This window comes from Chelonoidis abingdonii, chromosome 10, assembly GCF_003597395.2.
Source record: "Chelonoidis abingdonii isolate Lonesome George chromosome 10, CheloAbing_2.0, whole genome shotgun sequence".
NCBI lineage: Eukaryota > Metazoa > Chordata > Testudines > Testudinidae > Chelonoidis > Chelonoidis abingdonii.
Genome location: NC_133778.1, coordinates 54092954 through 54119584, shown reverse-complemented (window position 1 = coordinate 54119584; position 26631 = coordinate 54092954). Strand labels below are relative to the sequence as shown.

Below are 26631 nucleotides of genomic sequence, written 5' to 3'. Positions count from 1 at the left end.
GTCCATTGCTAGTCAGACGACTGAGTGAACAAGTAAATCTTGCACTGTACCCTGTAGCTCATCAACTGGCAGCTCCAGTTTCAATGGAGACACTGTGGACTGATACTGATGTAACTGAGAACAGCCTATAGTGCTGAGATAGCCCCTTTCTGCACCAACTTTGAAATGTCCACAACACCAGGAACTGAAAACAATACCAACAACTATGAATCATAGTAATGACATATAAATCTCAAATGCTATTCACAGGTTTTAAAAACGATACATGACTACAAGATTAACTAGGATATGGGACATCTTTATGATTTTGAATCACACATCAACAAAAGGACATATTCTCCCTACTGTGCCTGTGCAGCCACCTCACTACACTGCAGCATTAGTGAAAGTTGTAATAGCTGGTTGCCAAATTCCACCCTTAAATACACACACACCACTCCCAGCTCAATGGGAGCAGCGTCAATGTGTGCAATAACAGAAGATGGTACTGTGAGTACAACAAATGCTAAAACCTAGCTTATTCTTATTATATATAACTATTGACCAAGCCATCTTTAGGTTGGGCTATGAATCCTGTCATAATTAATACTGGGTATTTCTCCCATTATAACTCACCCTTGGCCCCACTCAGGATGGGCTCCACTATTTCTGTTCACTTATAACTCCCTTTGGTTTTCCTTCCACATTAGGCAACTATTGTATATATTCCTTCCACAATGCCTCGTCAAGACCTGGGCACTGAGCACCGTTGAAGTTTCCAGTTCAGTGCTCATAAATGGAAGATTTAAAAAAGGCAACATTATTACCTTCTACTTATGATATCAGGGAATCTGATTTGAACTGGAAGAGATGAGAAGATAGTATCAAGGTGCATCCATGTTAAAGTTGAAATCAATTCAATGGTGCCAAAATCTTGTGAGCTATTTTTGTCCCAAAATGTCACAAGAGATCATCTGTTTGCATAGTGTTTTGAGCTCACAAGGCCTGTTCTTGTGAGATTCTGGCTGCATTGATTGTGAACCGGAAAATAGGGCTGTAGTGCTGTGCAATCTGACCCAACACCAAAAGCACCAGAACAACTTTGTATCTATAGATCCTTATATTCTAGAGATTTCATGTATAATTTGAACTAGTAAACAATGTAATTGCTAAAGGAACTGAAGTACCTTATTCAGTCCTGTAGCTATAGTGTGTGTTAAAAATGTGTTTACAGTTCCCACACATTTTGAAAATACTAAACCATATCCTTTTCTTTAAATACAAAGATTGATTTTCCCATCAAGATAAATAGTTTATCATGTCATGTAACAATGTATATTTTTCCTCTCGTTTGGTAATTGTACACACATAGGTGAACCTAGAATCTTACCAGGTATTGAATGGATCTTAAGCAGACTTGATATTCTGAAGAATGTATCTTTATTTTCACTTTTCTTAATTGTGATTGTGTAGTCTAATACAGTAGCCTAGGGAGAGTGACCCCTTCTGTTTTTCTAAAACAGCAGTAGTATATATTCACATACACATTTTAAACACCACCTCACCACTGATTTACTACAAACAACAAGAGGGACACTTCTAAGATCATGCTCCTTTACTGGGGCTTATTTCTACTGGGAAGCAACACTGGGTTGTAACACATTAACTAATAAGATGATGAACATGTGTTAGCACCTTGTGCAGCCAGGGACTTGTGTTTAAAATGTCAGCTGGCCATGGTCTAGCCAACTGACGTAATTTTTAAAATATACCATCTAAAATGCTAATTAACATGTTATAACACGACGAAAGGTCAGTGAGGTACTATCTTTCAGTAGACTAACCTCTGTTGGTGGAAAAGACAAGCTTTCTAACTGCACAGAGCTCTTCTCTGTGAAGCTCCAATAAAAGATATTACCTCACCCACCTTGTTTTCTCTCATATCCTGGGACCAAAACAGCTACAACGCTGCAAACAAAGGACATTATAAAATTGTGCTGACAAGTCTTTAGTATGGACTGTGTGCACCCCACACTGAAGTGAAGAAGAGAGGTCTAGGAGCAGGGAAAAGATACTGTTTCTTCTCTCCTATTTCCTACCACCAAATTTGAAGGCAACAGTGGGACAGCTGCCAGGCATCCACCATGCTTCAAGCAGCAGCTGGAGGAGTGAGGTGTTCAACATTGGTTTTGTGATAACCCACTTGCCCAGCTCCCCAGGAATGCTTCCACCAGACCCTCTTCCCACTTCTCTCACCTCTGATAGGGAAGGTTTGTTCTCCTGGGTCTACCTGCACAGCCTAACAGGGCCCTGATCTCATTTAGACACTACCACAATATTGGTAAGATTCATGAGAGGGGGGAATAGGTGCATCTTTCTGTCCCCTGCCTCATCCAGATTTTCTTTGGGTAGTTATTGTTTGAAGTAGCAGCAACCTCTTTGCTTTGCAAGATGTTACTTCTACTATGGTACCATGTCAGCAGTCATACTTATACACTCTCTAGCTGCGAAGACATGAGCCTTGGAAGTATAGAGATGTCACCACTGAACTCTAGGGCAAGTCTTGCAGACTCCTGCAGCCAGTGCCTTTTATGAGAATCATAGCATAAATGTTCACGATTTGCAAAACAATTTAAACACAAATTATTTGGCTCTACAGAGAGAGACACAAAACTGACAACCAGCTAATCAACAACTTTCTATTCCACTTTGACCTAACTGGGCAGGTAGAGGTTTTCCCTAAACTTCTTCTCAATTACAATGAGACAGGTGATAGTCAAACTAAGAATGGCCATACTGGGTCAGACCAACAGTCCATCTAGCCCATATCCTGCCTTTCAAGACTAGCCAGTGCAAGATGCTTCAGAGGGAATGAAAGTAAGGCAATTCATCCCATCATCCAGTCCCAGCTTTTGGCAGTCAGAGGCTCAGGGGCATCCAGAGTATGGGGTTGGATTCCTGACAATCTTGGTTAATAGGTTTCTGGAGGATAGGTCCATCTTGGCTATCTAATTTTTTTTTTTGAACCCAGTTATAGTTTTGAGCTTCACAACATCCCCTGGCAATGAGTTTTACATGTTGGCTGCACATTGTTTTAAGAAATACTTTATGTTTGTTTTAAACCTATTGCCTATTAATTTCATTGGGTGTCCCCTGGGTTAGTTATGTGAAGGGTTAACAGGTCTTTATTCACTTTCTCCACACCATTCATGCTTTGATAGACCTCTATCATATTCCACCTAAGTCATCTCTTTTCAAAGATGAACTGTCTCAGTCTTTTTAATCTCACCTCACTCAGAAGCTTTTCTATACCCTTAATCATTTTTGTTGCTCATCTGTCTCTTTTCCAATTCTAATTTTTATATATATATGTATTATATATGTATTGGGGCAGATATTCTCAGATAACTATCCACAACTCCTCCAAGATCTCTTTCTTGATGGGTAACAGCTAATTTAGAGCCCATCATTTTGTATGTGTAGTTGGAATTATATTTTCCAATGTGCATTTATCAACATTAAATTTCATCTGTCAGTCGCCCAGTTTTGTGAGATCACTGTCAATATATACCAATGTGCAAGACGGACAATATCCATTCCCCTCAATATCTTCTTGTGGGCAGTCACCTAATTCAACATTGTCATAAACAGATAGCTAAGGGTTAATGTCTATTTCACCTGAAAAGGGGTAACCAAACACCTGACCAGAGGACCAATCAGGAAACCGGATTTTTCAAAGCTCAGAGAGGGAATTTTAGGTGTGTGTCTTTGTCTCTCTGTTGCTCTCGGCTGTGAGAGTGAACTGTCTCTCTTCAAGCTTTCTAATCTTCTGTTTCCAAGTGTAAGTACAAAGGTAGAAGACAATAGGTTTTTATATTGTTTTTGTATTTACATTGTTGTAGTTGCGGGAATGTTTTTTAATTGTATTTCTTTTTGGATAAGCTGTTTATTCATTTTTCTTTTAAGCCATTAACCCTGTATATGGTCAACTTGATACAGAGAAAACATTTATGTCTTTTTCTTTCTTTTTTTATATAAATTTTCTTTTTAAGACCTGTTGGATTTTTTTCTGGTCAAGGGTTTGGTCCGCAGCTCACCAGGGAATTGGTGGGAGGAAGAAGACGGGGGAGAGAAAATCTCTTCGGGTTAGAGACAAAGCTGCTTTGCAGGGACTCTGAGTGAGGGGAAAGAAACTTGATCTCTCTGTTTGCATTTCAAGGAAGAAATAGGATGATCGCCAGGGCCATCCAGGGAGGGGAAGCCTGGGAAGAAAAAAAGAGGAGACAAGGGGAGGGGGTATTTCCTTTGTTGTAGACCCAGGCCTTGAGTCTGGGGGTCCCCAGGGAAGTTGGGAAACCAGATGCACCAGACACTGGAATCTGGCAGGTGGCAGCGCTATCAGATCCAAGCTGGTAATTAAGCTTGCAGGGTTCATGCAGGCACCCACATTTTGGACGCTAAGGTTCAGAATTGGGACTTATGCTTATAACAAACATTTCATTGATTAAATATCAGTTATAAATCCCATTTTCAGAATTTATCATGAAAATATTGTCAGTGTGATAATAGCCAGCACAATTTGATGCGTATCATCCATAAAAGGCTACAGTGGCGGTCAGTTCAAGTTCCCTAAGATTAATAGATCATGACAACCTTGGTCTTTAGCTATTTAGAAAATAGTAGGAAATAAAGACTTGTTATTTTATTGCTAAAATGTATTGTACAGGAATTAACCTTGCCCTTTTATTTTAAAATGTATGAACCCCATTAACAGAAATTTTGATATTAAAACAAAAACAAAAACCAAAAGCAAAAACTGATGTCAAGTAATTTAGCTAATTAGTCTTCTAGTTAATCGTTGCAAACTGCTTTTCCTCATCTTTGACAGGAATGGATGGTTTGCAACGTACAATGTTTAACTGTGTAAATTAAGAGGTGAGCTATGACTTTGTCTTTATTTAGAACAATTCTTGTGCTGTATAGTTTTAGACAAGGGGTGGGCAAATTATGGCCCGCGGGCCACATCCGGCCCACCAGCTGATTTAATCTGCTTCTCGAGCTCCTGCTGGGGAGCAGGGTCTGTGACTTGCCCCGCTCCTGCACTCCAGCCAGAAAGTGGGGGCAGGGGCCGCTGCGTGAGGCTCGTGGAAGCAGCGGCATTTCCCCCCTCCGGTTCCTATGCTTAGGGGCAGCCAGACTCTGCATGCTGCCCCTGCCCCAAGCACTGCCCCTGCAGCTCCCATTGGCCAGGAACTGCGGCCAATGAGAGCTGCAGGGGCGGTGCCTGTGGATGGGGCAGCACACAGAGACGCCTGGCTACGCCTCAGCGAAGGAGCCGGAGGGGGAAGGACATGCTATTGCTTTCAGGAGCTGCTTGAGGTAAGCGGTGCCCAGAGCCTGCACCCCGAGCCACTCCTGCGCCCCAGCCCTGATCCCCCTCCTGCTCCCTAACTCTCGACTGCAGCCCGGAGCACCCTCCTGCACTCCCAAACCTCTCATCCCCAGCTTCAATCCAGAACCTGTACCCCAAACAGAGAGCTGATTGGAGAGTTTTTGGTTAATGGTCTGACAATCACTTTTCTGTGTTTTATAATCAGACAATGCATTCTAAGAAAAGTACAGTAAGATGTGGTTAATTATTAAAATTCAGATTAGGTTAGTCAGACTCTTCAAGGAGACAGTGGTCCATTGCCACAAACGAGAAAGAACAAATAATTTATTTTTGTAATAAGATATTTGTGAAAATACATTGCTGTAGAGATCCTCATTGGAGAAGACAATTTACAGTCTTACTGAGAGACCAAGCATTCTTTTAGAAAATTAATATTAAATGTGTGCCTACCAAGATATTTTTTTAATTTCTGTGCAATAATTCAGTTGGTTTTGTAAACAGCAGTGCTTACTAATCTTGCAAACATTTCTGGATTTTATTCACGGGGATAAGGCCCAAAAACTCAAAGCATGTCTATATGGCATTGTTTTGGATAAGGGAGAAAATGCCTAGACAGCAAATTAAGACCCTCAGAACAGAGTAGGTTCATCTCCACAGCCTGGCAAAGCTATGAGCTCAGAGTGATCTTGCTAACAAGGATAGCGACAGGCATTTTAATTAACAAGCAGAAGGGGGCTGAATTATGCGTGGTGTTACACTTTCAAATCAACTCAGGACAAGGGTAACTGGCAGCTTAAAAATCATATGGCATATCTGCATACCTATAACTAAAATGTTGTCAATTAATATTGTAAATCATGTGGTGAATATGTATTGCACGCAGATTAAAATAAATAACAGTTATTTTATTATTTATAAGTGAGCATACTCTAAAACCTGGCATTTTCTGACAGTGTTTATAGACAAATTATCAAGTAAAAATACAAGTTTATATTTGACCTGTGTAAGACAGTTGCTATTTTCCACTTAATTTCTTCATGATAGGGCTTTCAGGTTCAGCACTTGTGAAAATACTTCCTACAACCACATGGGTACCCCAGAGATTATGACGAATAACTTTGCAGCAGCCAAGGTCATCAACACAGAATCCTAAATGACGGTATCGTTCATCTGTTTCAAACAGTGTGTTGTTCGTGTATGGCCCAAAAAACTGGGGAAAAAAAAAGACAATTTTCATATTTTAAAGATATTTTGATTAATCACTTCAGCATAGTGACATTCTTACAAAATAGAGGTTTAAGACTTAAAATATTACAGATCTACTTGAGTTCAAACAAAATGCAAACCTAGCAATACTAGTAACAAAACTGCTTCTAAAATCTGTAAAGTGATTTCACTGTGAATAAGCTACTTAGGATTTTTTTGGGGGGGGGGGGGGGGGCGCTGATTTTTAAAAGAGAAACACATAATTAATTCCTAGCCCCAAAAGATTTTGGCATAGGTTGTTTAAACACATAATTAAACACTTTGTAAGCTCTGTTTTGGCATAAGTACAGTGGTTGCCCTTAACAATATGTTTGGTTCTGAAATATTTTACTATTTCTTGAAGCATTCCTTAAGATAAAGAATATCCCTAAAATGGTAACATTAAAAAACAAAACAGTAGGACTTTTAAAAGGAGCCCACTGTATTAAAGTTACTTCTGAAGAGTAGTTAAAGTACATGCAAATAAGCACACCTTTTTAGAGTTAACTGTCTAATTTGCTTTACTTTCTAAAATAAAAGGCACAGGCACCCACTCTCACAGAACAGCTTGCAGGAACAGGAATTTGATTCTTAAACCTCTATATACTTTACAAATTTAACATATTATTAAGCATGCAGACTATTTTCCCCCCACTTTGTTAGAAGTAAATGCAGCTACTGAAACAGCAAATATCCAGAGTTTTTAAATGGTAAAACTACAAAATCCTGGAAAAGAAAAAGGGGGGACTCTAAATGCAATAGTTGATCCATCTTAACTACAATGATTCTAAAAGACACCATCATCCATAAAATTATTGAGGTATACTCCAATAATTCTTTTGGATTTTTCTTTGCATTTTGGAAATAAAGTGAATGACGACAACTACAGATTTATACATTTTAAAAGTATTTCCTTTTTAAAAAGATTTTTATGTAACAATTTCAGAAAACGTTATTCATAGTAAAAGTTGTAATTAAAAACAACACTTCAGAATGATTTGCATCTTCAAGGTGCTTACATATATTAATTATTCCATACAACAACATTTCTTCCAGGTGGCTATTCACATTTTATATATGAGGAAACTGGGGCACAGAGATTAAATGCCTTGTGTAAAGTGACGCAGCGGGTGTTGGGACTGGGATTAGAATGTAGAAGTTCCTGTCCCCAATCCTGTACTCATATATTCTTATTTCAGTAATGATAATATATACATCTAGTATATTTCATACTAACCAAAATAAGGAAAAAACTTGAGGCATTCATACAGACATCTATTAAAATAGGATTTAAGATGCCCAAGTCTTTTCACTTAAACTGCATATACGCAAATAGCACTTTCACATGATCAGATTTTAAACTGAGGTATTTGTGATACATTATGAAGTTCCCCAGCACAGGAACTGATTTTGAAATCTTCACTGTGAGTAGATGCACGAGTAAATGCCACCCATTGTGATTAACATTTGCAGAATAGAGCCCAGAAGCAGAGACCCCCACCTCTACCAAACTTTTAGTACAGCATAGTAGCAAGCCATCAAATTTCTCAGTAAATGCATGAAAGTGTGAGAAACCTGTAAGTTTGAACAAAAACAGAGAAAGCTATTCATTTTGCCTTAAACTAAATTAAAAAGGTGGATGGAACTAGGGCATTCAGCATCATCAGCAGTAGCCCCTTGACCAGCTTTAAAGAAAGCCCAGCTAAACCTATTATTTTTCCTCCCAACCACAGTGATCAGACTTTATTCAGTTTAAAATAAATAAATAAAAAATCTTTATACACTAAAAATGCTTAGCTCGGCAGCTACGATGGTCTAATGTGGTAGAGTTTAGAGCACTGTTTCTCTCATACAGTAGTGCATACCTGCACCAGGCTTTGGTTAAAATTTGCTTTGTAGTCTAGAATAGCATAGACCAGGGATGGTCAACTGGCTCCAAACTATGGGCATGTCAGGGTGCACCTCTGCCAACAGGGAGGCAGTAACCAAAGCTAGGTGCTGGAACCCCTTCCTTGCTGGTAAGACAGAGGGCTGGCCAGGTCAAACTTGATTGGCAGATCCCTCTTCAAATCCCTTCTCATCAGAAAACTAGGGTCTCCCATGTGCCAGGGGGCACTCTAAGCACTGATGGGGGGAGAGGAGAGGCTGGCCAGAATTTGATTGTGACCTGAGAGCCAATCAGGCACTGGTGAAGCAGTAACTGAAGCTAGGTGGTGTGGGGCAGAGTTTGTGCCTACACTGATGGGGAGTAGAGTGGTATGAGCCAACAGCTTTGCTAAAAGACTACACCACTCAGCAACCTGGCTCAATCTTTTTTTTTTTTTAATAAAAATAAATAAAATTCTGTATGACTAGGCAAAAGGTTTCAGTGGTCCTCTACAACCCTGAAGTTGCTCACTCCCGGCACAGAAAAAGGGCTGGACTTGTATATTGTGTGCTTGAAGAGGATTACTTATGTTTCAATGAAAGAAGAGCTTAGTAAACTCCACTTAACTAGACTGCACTTAATAGGCATGACAATTTTAATGACACATATTCCAGGTAGCCACTTTAACTTGATAATAAATGCCAATGGCTGTTTAATAGGGATAATATTAGCATATATTCCACAAAATGGGGACATAATTGACTAGTGCCAAGAGACTATTTTGTTATTGTTACCCAGTTGGTAAACAGCTGTGAAATTCTGTCTGGGTGTTAGATGTGCACTTTTTTGTTTTAAAGCATGCTGTAAACAAGTATGAAGAGATGCAATGTAGTCAATTTAAATTCCGTTCAGTATTCAATCTGTCTTAACTTTTTGAAAAAAGTTGCCAGCCTTAGTCAGAATCGCTATTTGAAGTATTAGCCATCTACCAGAATACTTTATACCTTAAACTAGAGCATTCTACTGTATTGCTACCGCAAAAGGGGATTTAAATACTGTTGTGCCAAGGTGTCCAAGAACTCAAATGCTATCAAATATTCCAGATAAGAAATATGCACTGATGTACTCCCACCCCACTCTGCAGTGACTGTACACTTCTAAGGAGAAGCTGGTTCATTTTCTATACTCCAATACTTAGCTTCTTTGCTACAACCATTCTTCAGAGTAACAATTGCAATGATGCTTCATGTAGTGTGGATAAAAAGTAATTGGAAACTGGGCCAAGACCATGATGTTACTTTAAGACACCAAGAGCTATCAGATGGTAAAAAGTTTTTGGTCAACACCTAAAAGAGCTGGATCTGAACCAGTAACCGACAGGTAAAAGGATCCACATACTATTATATCAGTCTCCATTCTCCACCCATTTCTTTCAGCAGAGTAACTTACCGCCAATCCTGATGACGGATCAATAAAGTCAGCCCAATAGCCTTCAGACAAAAGTGCATAGCAAATTTCCTTGGCACCATTAATGAACTAAAAAAAAAGGGGGGGGAGGGGGAAGGAAGAAATAATTACATTAAAAAGGAGTGCTCCTTTTATATGTAAATACTGAATGAATTTAAGTTAAACCTAGTGCAGAGCCTCTCTAATCTGCATCAATAAATGCCAAATTTAACATCCTTTTAAAGAAAAAGGCCAACAACAGTAAAAAGGATTAAAATTAACAACATATATTAGGCTACTACAATCACATGAGATTTCAAAGAAATTCTTTGTGCCACTCAGTAGAGGATTAACAGTTTGTTCAAGAATCATCTAATTGCTTTGATTGCTCATGCAGTTTGCAGAATCATACCTGCTAAACCTCTGTAAAAGTCAAACATTGCTTCAGTTATTTCTCTACTTCATGAGTCATTTACAGATCAAAACCAAATTTCCTAGTTTGCTACAACAAGTCATTAAATATACAACTTTTAAGTATTTCCAAAAAGTTTTGTTAGAAGAATAGGACAGCAATGCATGGTTGCTCTGAATTACAGAAGTCTAACTACAAGTCCTTTTAAACATAAGTCTGGACAGCAAACTTTCTAGTTAAAAATGTATTTAAAAATATAGTTTTATAAGTATTTGATACTTTGACTACTGAAACCAACTGTTATGCTGTAGTTAACCATTGGCAAGATTAGTGGGGAATTCAACTCTTACGAACATTTCTGGCCATGCAAAGAAAGTTGTACTGTGTGTGCTTTCCAAATAAATGGGAGGAAGCTGGTTAAGAACTTTTAAGGTTTTACAGCAATATTTTTCAGAAACAAGCAAGCCACACAAGGATGAGAACATGTCAGGCTAACATCTCACAGAAACATACACAAAGAAAGAAGTTTATATTTTAGGAACAACTTTTAGTGCAGCTGGGTGACGTGATATGGCCAAGGTTTGTTTAATGTCTCTGATGTCATCCTGTATTCATTTGTCTAATAGATTTTATTTTAAAAGAAACAAACCATAAACAAACACCATCAAAGTTGTGACACATACACCAGATTAGATACCATGTGAACACAACTGGTAAAACTATGCTGTTTTGCCTTGATACTGCAACAATAGGAACAAAAGATGTGATAGCATGAGGTCCTAGCCTAATATGTATGTATAATCCATAGGTATATTACTGAGTAGTGGAAGACCAGACTCCGTAATATTACTTAAAATTTAGACTGTATATTTATTTCCTTATTTTTTTATTAAAAATCAAAAGCTGCCCGTATAAATGTAGAAGTTGAATTTTTTTCTAGTGTTTATGCTCCAGACACAGCCCTACGTCTCAAAATTTTCAAAGAGTAATTCAGAATTTGATTAGTCAGTCAACGTCCCTTCCAGTGATCCAAAATATCAAGAGCTCTACCTTACTGTTGATCTAGTCTCCCATTTCTCTATTTAAAGGTTCAGTTGATCTGAAGACTCATTTAAACTTTAAAGTAAATCACAGACATACTAGTAAGCAATCTAAAGACAGCACTTAATGCATAAATTTTTGGTAAATCATATTTTGATCCAGTGTTGTAACGGTCTCAGAGCAATCACTTAAAGTGATGTGTTAATTTAAACTTGAGTCTTGCTACTGTAAACATCCAGATGTCTGTAAATAACCTCCATTACTTTAGCAAAAGCCTCTCACATTAAATTAGTTCTTTTGAAGTTATTTCTAACCATCCACAAAGCAAACAAATAGGCCATTTTATTGTGAATTTGTTGTTAGTAACCTTTAGGCCAGGAGGTTACATCTACACCCTTACAATGATTAGATTATAGTTGACAAGGAGGTGCACAAGGAAGAAAGAAGACAATTAATATATAATTAGACCAGATTACAATGCTAAAGACCAACAGACCATAAATAATTTAAAGACAAGGACACATTAAAATGAAGGGAATTTTAGTTTGTATGCAGTCTTCATGCTGATACTTTAGACTGCTTATTCCTTTTCCTGTAGTAACCCTTACATTGCCTCTACTCATAATTTATAAATGTAGTTTATTTCAAGGACAGTGAGTAGAACTGTTTTCATCTTAATTTCTACTGATGCTGACTCCCATCCATAATTAGATGGATTGGTAGACAAAATCATCATACAGGAAGGGAATCTATCAGTTAAAGAGATTTAAAAAACATAATCAAACATTTTAAAGGGATATATTTTAAGATAATACAGTTAAGAAAATTAGCGTCAGCAGTAAACACTGACATCTGCTGGAATATACAACAAATTCAAGTTGCTTTTTCTAGAAAGAGACCTCTAGTAGCAATTCAACTAGATTCACTTGTATTAAGCTAATGTGGAAGATTAATTTGTAAATGTTAATGACATTCAGGTTAAAAGCATTAACTGAATACATTATTAGAATATTTAAAAAACCCAATCACTGCTTTGTAGATTATAAAACAGGTTAATTTAGCAAATGCTATGAAAGGATGTGAATTAAATCATGCAAAGCAACAAAACAGCAAGAAATGCATTGCTCTTGAACTACAGTGATAAGGAATGATGGCTGTTATTCCATGTACAATATTGACCGATTATAAAACCAAGTATCTTGGGTAATATATGAAAAGGCTTTAACAGACTGCCACATAAGATGACTCCTTAACTCATCTCACCACCAAATAAGATTAATATTTAGCATTTTCATCTAAAGATATCAAAAAGAGTTTTGTAAAACCGGTAAAGTTCATTATCCCCATTTTACCAATAGAAAAAAAATTACACTTGGCTAGCTCAAGGAATTGATCTAAGAAAAGGAGAGAGTAAGTCAGTTCCAGAACTAACAACAGGTTAAAACAAACAAAATAGGGCCCACCAACAATAGATATGACCTCATAGAAGAATATGCTGACACCAAATACAAATACTTACGTTTTCTAATAACAATTCTCTCTCATCTTCCACTTCTTCACTCCATACAGTCATATCATTTTTAGTTTTCTGGGTTATAGTTAGTACTGTTAGATTATTGGCAGTCACCTCTGGAAACATTGATTCAAAGTCTAGAGAAATGGAATCAGCATGTTAGGAGTGTAATGGGTTGGTTTTGTATATTTTATGCTTTTTCTACTTCAGACAGAGTACCTCAAACGTCAGGAGCTTTTCATTCAGTGTGCTACATTTCACTTAAACTATTGTAATAATAAAACTTCATCAATCTGTACATTTTAAAATTTGCACACAAATAAGTATCTTACTACTCAGCAAAGACTTAGTAGCTGAGTTAGGTACCCAGGTATTATGCTAATGAGATGATATTCTTTTAAAAACATACTATAACATGAAGTAATTATAATTAAACTACAGGTGTTAATTATCCTTGCATTAATTGTGTGTTTACACTGTAGGCCAAGAGCTAGATTGAGAGATGGACTCAGGTGTGGTAACACAATGTCCTAACACCTAACTTTTAGAGATGTACAAAATTACTGGGATTCATAAAGCCTGGGTTAGGTGCTCAGACTCCCTCTGTAATGATGGGGAGAGAGAGGCACCTAAGAATGGGACTCACAAAAGGCAGCACGCTGACTGAAGAACTGAATAAGCTAGCTAAGGGGAGATGCTGAGGAAAAGAGTGTATGATAAACCCTGTCCCTCTCACATAATTAGGCATTGGCAAAACAGCTTACTTTAAGTACATTTGGGCTTACCTTTTCCAAAATTAGTGGGGTTTTTTGCTCACCCTGTGGGTTTTTCTGCTTTACTCCAAGGGCTACTTTTTCTCTTTTATTTTTTCGGGGGGGGGGGCAGGGGGAAGGGCATGACTGTCTCCCCACACTCAGCATCAGGACACTACAAGCCCCACTCCCACAACTTGTAATGCACATTGGAAAAAATAACCTCAACTATACATACAATACGATGGGGGCTAATTTAGCTATGAGTCAGGAAAAAGATCTTGGCGTCATAGTGGATAGTTCTCTGAAGATGTCCACGCAGTGCACAGAGGCGGTCAAAAAAGCAAACAGGATGTTAGGAATCATTAAAAAGGGGATAGAATCTCTCGCCCTTTATATAAAGAGCTCATTATGCGACACCTGCCCGCCACATTCGGATACTGTGTTCAGATGTGGTCTCCTCACCTCCAAAAAAAAGATAAATTCTAGGCACTAGAAAAGGTTCAGAAAAAGGGCAACTAAAATTGATAAGGGGTTTGAGAGGGTCCCATACGAGAAAGATTAAAGAGGCTAGGCCTCTTCAGCTTTGGAAAAGAGGACTAAGGGGGGAATATTGATAGAGGTATATAAAATCATGAGAGTGATGAGAGAAGTGGATAAGGAAAAGTTATTTACTTATTCCCATAATCAACAGAACTGGTCCCAAATGAAATAATAAGTAGCAGAGTTCAAAACAAATAAAAGGAAGTTCTTCTTCACACAGTGCACAGTCAACTTGTGGACTCCTTACCTGGAAGGTTGTGGCTGGACTATAACAATGTTTAAAAGGGAACTGAATAATTCATGGTGGCTAAGTCCAAATGGCTATTAGCCAGGAAGGGTAAAATGGTGTCCCTAGCCTCTGTTCATCAGAGGAATGGAGATGGATGGCAGGAAGAGATCACTTGATCATTGCCTGTTAGTTCACTCCCTCAGGGCAACCTGACATTGGCCACTGTCGATAGACAGATACTGGGCTAGATGGACCTCTGGTCTGACCCGGTACGGCCGTTCTTATGTTCTTAACTTTTGGGATCTTTGGACTGCTTTTTAAGACCATTTCATGCCTGTGGTCTTGAAATTTTTGGCCTGCGCATGACATGCTTAAGTTCATAGGAAGGTGCCTCTTTCTAGTTGGGATTCACAGCTAGGAGCCTTTTCCTAGAGTCTAATGGATGGAGGAGGAGGAGGAGAAGTCATTGGGCCAGAAACAGTGGGAATAAATCTATAACCTGATGGCTGGGCACTGGGAGACCAAGGATCCAGTTCTCTACCTCCAGTGCCTCTATTTATCCAAAGAGGAACAGCTTCAACAGGAGAGACTAAGGGAGACACACATCACAATATCCCATAGCCTCGTGGTTAGGGCACTCACCTGAGTGGCAGATCTCTCTTCAAATCGCTTCTCATCAGAAAACCAGGGTCTCCCACATTCCAGAGGAGAACTCTGAGCACTGATCTAAAAATTGAGGGAGGTGTGTTCCCTACCATGTATGTGGAGTTAGGCGGCCTCCGAGCATGCCTACTGGACTGAGCTCTGCAGGTGAGACAGATGCTCCTCTAACTTACCCCAGTTTGTGGACTGCACTGGGGCTTTGGCTGCCTACAGCAAGGCAGAAGAAACAGGCACCTAGGAAATTTTTACTGCAAAAACACAGGCACCTAAGTTCCTTTGTTTACCTAGCCCCAAGAGTCTTGCAATCATGCAATACCCCAAGTCCATCCAGAACTATTTCTGTTGCATGGGGAGGACTAGAAAGAGGAGAAGCCAGATAACAGGATTCAGTAGCTCCAGGGCAATTCTGCTCAAGTGAACACAGGGCAGAGGAGTGGTTCAGAGATGGCAAGTATGCCTACACAATCCATTGGATCACAAGCCTATATAAGTGCACACACAGCAGCTATGGAGGTAGTTTTGGTCAGACTAGGAGTGTACCATACCTTAAAAAAACTTCAGCTGACCTTTTAATTTTACTACCAAGTCACTAATTTTTAAATTACTTTACAAATATTGCTGTTAATAGTACAACAATTTTGCATGGAGTTTCATACAGAGTTAAGGATTTCATTATGTAAAATGTAAATCTTTGTAATCAGCCAGTAACTTGGGTTATTTTTATTGCATTTTTAATAATGTGAAGCTATAGGAACAATAATTCATATCCTCCACAACCTGGGTCTGGTGGTGAGAAATGCTATATATATTTTACTTCAAAAAAAATTAAAAAATTAAACTGTTCAAAAATGTGAAAAATGTACCTTTTCGTAACAGTTCTGGACAAGTTTGTATTGCACATTCTATCTTAGCATTTTCAAAATATGTTTCAGCATTATTTATTTGCTGTTTAGGAGGGACATCAGTGCCCTGAGGAAAATCAAGGAAATACAAATGGGTAACTTTCAGGTTCATATAATATGTGACATGATTACACAACTCCAGTTGGAAATACTATTTTAATTGTTAATCTCCAGATTCTGCAGACGTCTATTCATAAAAGTAGTTCCATTGAGTAAAGGCTGCTCACAAAAGTTTGCAACAAGTCCCTAAACCTCATCATCACTCCATTTTATAGGTGGAGAAACCGAGGCTTTTTTGAACATCAGGGTCAGTCTGTTAGAACTAGGTCTCCTGACTTCCAAGCCTACGATTTATCAAGATCAGCCTTCTCCTAAAATCTAATCCTACAACCATTGAAGTCAATTGTAATTACTGTGTAAGGGAAGCTGTAATACGAGGCCTGTGTATCATTACAAAATGTGTACATAAAAAGTATTGAACTTTTATCACCGCATTTACCTATATCATTTTCATATATTAGATGGGTCTAAATGTACCTTATATTTAATTGTACTTACATTACACCTACAGCAGTCAAATAAATGGCTAAAACAAAATGCTTTATAAATCTTTAAAGTAACACTTGTAGCATTTTCATGCATTCATAATGTGTGCTACAATTAAAAAAACTAAACAGATGTAGATATACCACTACAGGAGTTAAAACAAAAATTTACATAAAATTATGCACTGCTCCTAAGCTTGATATTTTGCAAGCATATTTAAGTACCCAACTGTTGTAGCCTCACAGCGAAAACTATCCACTATTACTGCCATATAAGCTCTTTAATAACTAAAGCTACTAATATAGGGCTCTAGTTGCTACAATCTGAGTTCTGTAGCTGCCTTTCATGTGGAAGTTCTGCAAGTTAGTTATAGGAGTAAACTGCAGTTCTTAAGAGGACAATGAAAACAGCCATCTGCTATGGAAGAGTGAAATGTTACATTAGGCTTTCCACATCTGTTCTACACTTCAACATAGATTTCTTGGCTCTTTAATCCACATATAATGTGAAGGTTATTTTATCATTAATACGGGATTCCAGCGAGCTAATGTAGCAATTTCCTTTGACAGTCTAATAATGTTGAACTAGTAAATACAGTTTCTCTCTAAGAGGACAGTACGTACAGTATGTTTGTAGAGCATCTTGAGCCACAGTGAATGCAGAGGCACATGGTCAGTCTATGAAACTATTCCTCTTAAAAAGACTCAACATTTAGGTTAGCATTTTGCTATAACATGTTAATCATCAAACAGATTTCTAGTGTATTCCTCTCTGTGTGGAAAATAACCTAGCTGATCTGCTGATCTTGCCAAAGAATTCACAAAAAGTCACTAACTGTGGTTTGGGTGCACGTGTTTTCATACTCAGATAACACTGCCGTTTTCTGACTGCTTCTCTCATGACTCTTCCTCTCTCGTTTGCCCCACATCCAACCAATCCTTCCACTTACAAGGCTTACAAATTTACAGGACACCCAACAGCCAGAGGACTAAACCTAGTTGCCAAAAACCAATTCCCTCTCCATAATTGCTGGGGAAGGAAGCAAGCTAGTATTCTTACCAAGGTGCTGTCTATTTACCCTATTCAGAGACTATCTTTTGTATCAACCTCCGGCACACAGGAGTCCAATAAATTTGAAATCCACCCCAGTACACTCTGGAAGGTAGTTGGGCCTTAGCTACTTAAACATCTCTCCTGGCTGCTCTGATGGGGGAGCTGGGTATCTCTTCTAGTCTAACCTCTAGCTGCTTTCTAGTTGCTATGGGGTGAGATGAGGTGGAGGGGTCTCTGCTACTCTACCCTTCCCTTGCTTCCATTTCCTGTTCCCAAGAAAAAAGCTTCAGTTTTTGCCTTTACTAATACTCAGAACTTTCCCAAACAGCAGCAGCGTGAAATTGACCTGATTCTTGTGTACAGCCTCCTGAACAGCAGCATTGGAAACTGACAGTGCTCTTATCAATGTTCTCTCTACAAGAGCTTGGCAAAGCTATAAGCAGCAATAGAGGCGCTGAAGCTTTCAGTCTACAGGTTTAGTTGCAGTCAGACAAAACCTGCGTCAATTACACTTGGTTCACTTTAGTTTAAAAAAAAAAAAAAAAAAAAAAAAAGCTTTGATTCCACAGAAGTTCAAGGCACTGAGCCAGAAAGCTCACTATGGGCAAATGGATTGTTCAAACTCAGGTTACATGTACACAAGAAATATCGTACAGCATTTTTACATAAAAATAGTTTATTACAACTTTTAAACTGATTTCCTATGTTTGAGGATGTCACAAAGTTCATGTGGGCTCTGGAAAGCCAATATACTAGCTCAGTGATACTCAGACTGAGGCTTGGGAGAGACAAGTGTCTCTTTAACACATCACCTGCAGCTCTTTCCAGCAATGATATTAAAACACTGTGATTTAATTATTTAACCTAAGCTATTAACCAAATCAGGTTGCTTTTACTATGTTGTTATAACCAATTGTAGTTGATAGAATAGTAATACTTGGCCAGCCATTTTGCTGTGAGATTACACACACACACACACACACACACACACACACACAGTAAATAAAATAATGAATTCACAGTATTGTGGCTTTTTTGGGTAATGTTGATCGCTAATTTGGCTCCACAACCAGTGAGGTCTCAGTTCACTGATGGCATTATACATGAGCTAAAAATTTCTTAATGTACAAGGCCAGCAAATATAATAGTCAAACTGCCTACTGTTAATAAGGCATCTCTGAAGGGAGTAACTTCAACTACAATCAAGTTTAGTTAGTACACTTCTTATGTTGGCTTTCATGAACTTTTTATTTATTTTAACATACAAGAATCACAAGCACAACTAAGGGAGACTTTGTCCTAATGAATTAGACCCATCCAATCCAAAGGAAATCATTAAAAGTTAACAATTAACACAGATCTGTTTTTTTGTAAAAACAGATCAATAAGACTAAGTCAACAATTTGTTTTAAAGTTAAATTAACCTAATCTTGTTTTCATATAGCTCATACAAATAAGCAGCTATTTAAAATGCTATTTCATTAGACATTTTGCAAAAAATATTTACATGACTCAGTGTCAGGGGTTTTAAAAGAGACAGTTGATGATTTTCTTGGGAAACAAATGTTCTGTATGATCCCTCCCCACATCTCTGTTCATATTCACCTCACATCACTTTCAGAGCACTATCAATATTCTATTTTTGGGAGATTACTCACTGGCATATAAGAAAATCAAAACACTACTACAATTTTCAGCTTCATGTATTAAATTATTGTTCTTACCTGAAACTCATTTATGTATTGTGCCATCACAAATTCATGTCTCTCACTTGATAAGGGCTCCACTAATATATCAGGCAAACTTTTATGAACATGTGTTTTCTTCTGAGAAACGGTACCATTTAGGTGACAATCAAAACCTATATTACCCGGGAGCTGGAATCTCTGGTCCTGAGGACCAAATGGTCCCATTACTTCATCTGGCCACACAGTTCTTGGACCTGTCAAAAATTGAGTGCTTACATTATTCTTCACATTGAAAAAACAGTTATTTTTAATTACTAAATAAAAACATTTGAGTGCAATCACGTAAAACAGAAAAAAAAATAATCACAAACATTAAGTGAAAAAACTAAATGTTTCACCATATTAAAAAAATGTAATTTTCTCTCTATTTATTTGAGACAGATAGTTTTTAAGATGTTGAACTCTGGTAGGCAGTAAATGTAACAAAATTTGTTTATTTTTCCTTACATATATCAGGAGGTGCAGCAGCAACATGAGGCTCATCTGAGCCAGAAGATCCTGCAGTGGAAAAAGCCTTGGGATTTACAACCCTTCTGACCAAGGAGTAAAATCCTGGTAGATAGGTCACCAGTCTTGCTCTGTTACAGAGCACCTAAAGAGGACAAAATAAGAAATGAGTGTCATCTGTTGCAAGGAAAAGTGATCAATGAATTTATATTTAACTTTTTAGAAGACAAAACTACATGTAACTCCATAGAAAAACTTATAGTTATGAAGTGTCATTAATTGTATTTTTTAACTGTAAGAATATTTTACACTTCATTAGTACTGTAAGTTTCCTATTCAATTTTGATAAAAGGAAACTGCACAATGCAAACAAAAATGCACACTGAAATACTTCCACACTTGAGCTACAGTTAGAAAGGGGTTAAAAGTCAGGACTATCATTGTGACAACACATGAATGTAAATATGTTTATGTATAGGGTCATGATACACTAGGTATCATTTCCCCTGCTGTTGTTACATTTGGAGGGGAAAAAACAAAAACCTAAAAATACAAAACAATCAGGAAAGTTGATCTTAGGATTCATCAAAATATTTTAGGTAAGTAAATACGGATATCTAATCTCAGTCCTTTGCCCTACAGACGAGCATGTTTTTAGTCCATTCCCTGGTGCAAAGGTATTACAGGATACTTAAAATAATAATAAAATGTAAAAGAATACCAAAGCGCACACAAATTTATTTTAAAACCAAATTATCAGAATGGACAGGAGTAGCAATTCAGTAACTATACCATCTACCTGCAATATTTCAACTTGAGGGACACAGTCAAGCCAAGAAAGCCTAAAGTTAGTACTGACAACATAAATTTGCTCTGCAGACACAAAACATATTTTCAGCCACGAAAAAACAGCAATATGGGTTTACAATCAGAAGGCCACATAGCTCTTGTGTATTCTGCAGAGGCATAATTTGCCACAGAATTGTGTTTCCAAGTCTAAGCATTCAAATACAAAAACAAGACAACACCTACTTCTATGATAGCAAAGAAAAGCCTTAAAAAACAAACCGAGCGTAAATGGATGCAATGTTGTCTTCCTGAGTCTGCAAACAGCCTGAAACAATAGCACTCGGAAGTGTGACCAACTCCAATTCATCTCAATGTTGTTAACTCTGAATCCTATTGATGATAAATTTAAATGTCAACATTGTTCACTATTTTACCATTGATTGGTTTAGCAAAAATATTCAGCTAACGTGCTTAAGCCCACAAATTTAATCTTCTCCCCAAATTTCAAGAACTCCAACTGCTAAGTATCTAACTGCTATAACTTCAAGCTTCCAACAACTTCTAGTTTCTCGACTTCAACAATCCAAATTATGCACTCGAAAAACAAATCTGTAGCCAATTCAAATGTTTAGGGACAGTAAACTAAATTGAATTTTAATACCAATAATAAACCATTATATTTAATTAAATAAACTCCTTCATTTTTAACATACTTAGAGCTACCACAAGATTTCCAATCTGCTGAACTGAAGTGCCCTAAAAATTCAACCTTGCTGCTTAATTTAGGCTCATCTTGTGAGACAGTATTTGGGCCTTTGTTCTACTTTCCTAGAACTGGGGGGAAATTTTTGAGAAGATTTTCAGGGTAGGACTAAATCTTAAGGCTCCAGTGCTACACACATGTATGCACACACTTAACTTTAAGCATTTGAGTAGTCCTATTGACTTTAATGGAACTGCTCACATGCTCAAAGTCAGACATGTGCATGTATGCAGGAGTGGGACTTAAACCTGTCAACCTGAACACAAAGCCTGTACATAGTAAAGGCTAGTGTACCTTACACAGACATCCTTTTTTATTACTTATCTAAAATACATATTAAACTGACAATATCTGACCAAAACCAGACATTTCTTGTATGCAGTTTTGTTGTAGTTGTGGTGGTCTAATATCTTTCATTGGACCAACCCAGGGTGGCCAACCTGAGCCTGAGAAGGAGCCAGAATTTACCAATGTACATTGCCAAAAAGCCACAGTAACACATCAGCAGCCCCCGCAATCAGCTCCATCCCCCCACTCCCAACACCTCCCACCCATTGGTGCCCTTGCCGATCAGCACCTTCCCCTCCCTCCCCGCACCTCCTGATGAGGTTTCATGGCATGCAGGAGGCTGGGAGGGGGAGAAGCGAGGGCATGGCAGGCTCAGGGGAGGGGGCAGAAAGGGGTGGAGTGGGGACAGGGCTGGTCGCAGAGCCAGGGGTTGACCAGTGAGCACCCCCCGGCACATTGGGAAGTTGGCACCTGTAGCTCCAGCCCTGGAGTTGGTCCCTATACAAGGAGCCGCATATTAACTTCTGAAGAGCCGCATGTGGCTCTGAAGCCACAGGCTGGCCACCCTTGGACCAACTTCTGTTGGTGAGAGAAACAAGCTTTTGAGGTTACACAGAGCTCTTCTTCAGGTCAGAAGCTTAAAAGCTTGTCTCTCTCATCAACAGAAGTTGGTCCAATAAAAGACATTACCTCAACCACTTTGTCTTTCTAAAGGCAAACACCACAATCTTGCAGACACTTATATGTGTACATATAAGCTTTTGACATGCACCAGTATTTGCAGGAATCTAGTCTTTAAATTGGAATTTTGGGCCCAAAATTCCTTTAAATTCAAAAGCCACATCACAGCATAGTGCAATCTGATTCCACCTCAATGCTTTACTTGAAATAGGGTACTGTTGCAAATGGGGCACCATCCAGGAATATCAAAATAATAAAACTTAGCACTTAAGGCCCAATTCAACAGACACACACCCACAAAGAATGTCACTGATGTAAATGAGATTACCTATGTTCATACTTCCATGATTAGGGCCTTACAGCATGTGTTATCCTTAGATCTCAAAGTGCTTATAATCAGTACACAATTACTTGAAATCAGCTTTAAGTAATGGCTTTCACAGCCTTGTATTTCACACTATTCTATCAAATAATTTTTGCTTAATATCAGCACAATCAGAACTCAATTTTTTAAATTACAATTTGTGCTGCCAGAACATCCTCTGAAATATCAAAATGTGCTATTTAATGTGAAAGGTTTTGTACAAGATAAATGATTTAGATTGCTGGACAATTTAAAAAAGACAATTTTCTTTTTTAAACTCTATAATAAACATTAAAATATACTCAAGACACAGAACAGACATATATTTTTAGTTTATTGTACACACAGTATAACCACTTAATCTTTACAGTTACAGTTTACATTATCACCAGAAATCCTGTGTAAAAAGATACCCTATATCAAGGGTTCTCAAACTTCATTGTGACATGACCCCCTTCTGACAACAAAAAATACCACACGATCACAGGAGGGGGGACCGAAGCATGTGCATAAGTGTTTGTAGGACTGGGGACAAATATATGAATTTATAAATCAGACTCAAAAAATTCAGCCAGTCAAATTTTTCTATCAGTCAACAATCCAACACTGTTTTTACGTTAAAAAAAGTTGCGTAAAACAGAATCTTTATGAACAACCTAACCTTATGTAGGAGAATTACACAGAATTCCACTGATGCCATGAAAAAATAAAAGAAAAAATAAGAAAATAAAAGAATCTGGTGCCACATAAAATATTAACTATTTTTTTTGTAGTTTGCATGTTGTCTTATCTTAGAGACACAAGGTGGGTGAGGTAATATCTTTTACTGGATAAACTTCTGCTGGTGAGAGACAAAGATTTTGAGCTTACATCGAGCTCTTTTTCAGGGCTAATCTTCAGCTATGAGGGGCATGTGCAGTCTTTCATGGCACCCAACTGAAGTCACAATACAAATGAAAACTAAGTTTCCTGCTTACTGCTGTTTAGCTTAATGACATCGCTAACATTATAAGCTACTGGTAACAGAGCTCAATGACTACATTACTCACATTGGCCATGTCTGAGAGTTGCTCCTCTATTTAAACAAAATTCTTCCTGAAACAGAAGAAAGAAATATTACACACCAGTGACTGGTTATATAGCGTCAGATACTATGGTCGGGAGGATGGTATACAAACCTATCTAGAACATGCACCTGCTTCCGCGCTGCTCAGGAGCCTGGCTGCACTGCAGCTCTCCAAACCGTACCGCACAATTTCCCAAACTCCGCCGACAGCCGCACTGACAGCCTGCAGGGAGCCCGGGGCCATCACACCAACATGAAACGGGTCGGACTGCAGGCAGCCCCCGCCCTTCCGGACGGCAGCACCCGCGGAGGTGGCAGGTCCCTGCCTACAACGTCGCCCCTTAACCCAACCGAAAGCTGCTCAAAGGGGAGTTTTGGACCTTTAAACTCCTGCGTCCGGCGCTGGGAGACGCCAGAGAGGGAAGCGATTTACTGCAGCCCAGTACCCGCTGCGCTGGGAGGCGGGGGCAGGCGATGGGCCATCGGCCTCGCCCGCCTTGTACCAGCAGCCCCCCCGGAGCCCGACTCAGACGCGGTTTGCCTCGGCACAGCAGCCCCTCAGGCCCAGCTCACACCCGGCGAAGGGCCCGTCGCGGTGCAGCCAGCCCGACCCACGGCCACACGAGTGTGGCCGTGCGGAAAGGCAGGCGCTGCGCTGCGGTCGGCGGCCAGGCTCCTACCTCTCTCGCCGCTCTTCCTCCAAAATGGCGCCGCGGCCAACGAATCGACTCCGGGAGCGCATCGCTGAGGAGAGCGCCGAGCTCATCCATGGCGCGGAGCGGGCTGCGCGAATCGGCTCGCGAGAGCGGCCGTTCAGTCTCCGCGCAGCAGGCGGAGCCAATCGACGCAGGCTGCATCGAGGAGGATGGGGAGATCGCCGAGTCCATTCATGAGGCGGCGGCAGAAAGGGGCTGGCTGGGGGCGCGCCGCCGCTTGGAGGCCTGTGCTGGGCAGAGGTTGCAGGGCCCAGCCGGGAGCACGGGGAGATGCGAAGCGCCGGGCGCTGTCGGTTTCTTGGCTGTGTCCCGGCCGGGCCAGCGGCCGTTCCAGGCCAGCACCGCTCTCCTGTCCCGCAGGGGGCAGGACCCCGGCCCCTGCTCGCAGCCCCCAGCTGGGGAGCCCCGGCACAGCTCGAGGCAGAGCAATGGGTCCTGGAGCTGCACTGGTGCCAGGATTGACAAGTGAGGCCCCGTCTCGTCTGTTGTTGGACCAACTTCTGTAGAGGAGAGAGACAAGCTTTCCCACCACGCAGCACTTTCCTTCAAGGGCCCATCAAAGCTATTACCTCACCCAACATGCTGGGGCCAACATGGCTCCTACAACCCTGCAAACAGCTTAACTTGGGCTTTGTCTAGGCTACAAAGTTTTCTTGGCAAAAGGCTGCTGCTTTCATTAAAATCACTCTTGCACATCCACACTAGCTCCTTGTGTCAGCAGCCTGCAGCCACGCAAGCAGCTCTTGTGTGCACCAGAGAGCAGTGCACTGTGGTACCTATTCTGCTGTGCAACTGGCTGCAGGGTGCTTTGGGATGGGTTTGCAGTGCCTCATGGGGCAGGTAGCCTCACATGATACAGGTTTCTCAAGCCCTTCCGGGAGCACCCTAGTAGAGTGTTGGCCCCTTTTTCAATTTAAAGGTATGGGGGGAGGGAGAGAAGAGTGGTGTGTCTGGGGAAGGGGAGACAACAGGCTGCCCAAGCTATCCGGGGAAGGGGGACACCCCCACCCCACATCAGCCCCTGGCTTGGCTCCACACAGCAGTCTCTCTTGAAGCAGCCCGCTCTGTGGGCCTAGGATTCTGTGATTCCCTCTAAGTCCTACCACAGCCTACTCAGCTGCTTGGAGCAGCATCTTGAGCAGCTCTTTGAGCTCTCTATGCTGAGGAATGTCAAAAAGCAACACTGCAGTGTCTCCCCCACCCCCAGTAGCAGTCTGCCTGGTGCTCTGTTCCTAGTGCAGGACAGAACCAGAGGTCAGCAACATGTCCGTGGTAAAAATTTTGAGATTTGTGCTAATTTTTCAAGAAACACTGAATGACGTAACCCTCTCCACACACTGTCTGTCACTAAATAGGGTATTTTTGCCAAGTCTGTCACACAACATTGTGATGCTGACCCCTGGGCAGAACAGGAGCATTCAATGCTAATGATTTGCTCTTTGTGGAGCAGCACACTCAGCTGTCAGATACTTCCCAGAGATTTGAAAGGAGCGGGGTGCATGCTTGCAGGGCAGCAGAAATGGAAACAATGAGCAGAGCAGTTAAGGTGGGCATTGTGGGATACTGGCGGAAGCCAGTTCTGTCAACAAAACAAACAGCAGTGTCTATGCTGATGCTTTGTCCCTTTAACTTTGCTGCAAAAGGCTTTATGCCGCTTGTTGAGGTGGTTTTATTTTGTTGGCAAAAGGCAGCTTTTACCGACAAAACTTTGTGATGTAGACAAGATCTTAGACTCAGGTAGATTGATTTAAAACAATATACTGTAGAAATAGAATGGGAGAGAAAAACTAGTGTGTATTTGGAATGGAGTCCAAGGGGCAGCAAAGAAGAATATCTCAGCCATTTTGATTTCCCGCTATAGCATAGGCAGGTAGTGGCCAAGATCCTTGGTCAATGTCACTGCCAGGATTAGAAATGTAAAGGGAGGATTTCCCAGCTCTTGCTCATTCCTTTGTGCCATACCACTGGTTTTATGGCATTACTCTTGGAAGATTTGGAAAGATTAAGGAATGAGTTGCTTATAACATTACAAAACTATTGTACAAAACATTGAAATTAAGATATAATTTCCAAATCAATCTTCTATCTAATAAATTTATTGAGGTAAATGTTTCATGAATGTTCAGTATTTTTGCTTTATCTAATTACACTTTGAATGGGACAGAAGCAGGTCAGACAGGAACAGA

General features: G+C 39.8%; 1 protein-coding gene across 2 annotated transcripts; it reads right to left on the bottom strand.

Annotated features, from left to right (window-relative positions):
* Positions 1-6255: 6255 nt before the first annotated feature.
* On the bottom strand, positions 6256-24494 carry MMADHC (metabolism of cobalamin associated D). 2 transcript variants are annotated; one of them, XM_032769525.2, is made up of 8 exons: positions 24410-24494; positions 23713-23758; positions 19779-19923; positions 19308-19525; positions 15946-16051; positions 12902-13032; positions 9933-10019; positions 6256-6581 (listed from the first exon to the last, which is right to left on the bottom strand). In XM_032769525.2, the coding sequence occupies exons 2-8, from the start codon at positions 23719-23721 to the stop codon at positions 6387-6389; spliced, it is 891 nt and encodes a 296-aa protein (XP_032625416.1). In that variant the 5' UTR covers positions 23722-23758; positions 24410-24494; the 3' UTR covers positions 6256-6386. The 2 variants fall into 2 exon arrangements, with proteins under 2 accessions (XP_032625416.1, XP_032625415.1); XM_032769524.2 differs by lacking the exon at positions 24410-24494 and adding an exon at positions 23842-24183.
* Positions 24495-26631: the final 2137 nt, after the last annotated feature.

What these genes read in the sequence shown, in the direction of transcription:
- MMADHC (XM_032769525.2), bottom strand. An exon ending in TGCTGCACCTCCTGATATAT is followed by an intron (nt 19,526 to 19,778) that starts GTAAGGAAAAAT and finishes AATTTTTGACAG; the next exon opens with GTCCAAGAACTGTGTGGCCA. An exon ending in AATACATAAATGAGTTTCAG is followed by an intron (nt 16,052 to 19,307) that starts GTAAGAACAATA and finishes GATTTTCCTCAG; the next exon opens with GGCACTGATGTCCCTCCTAA.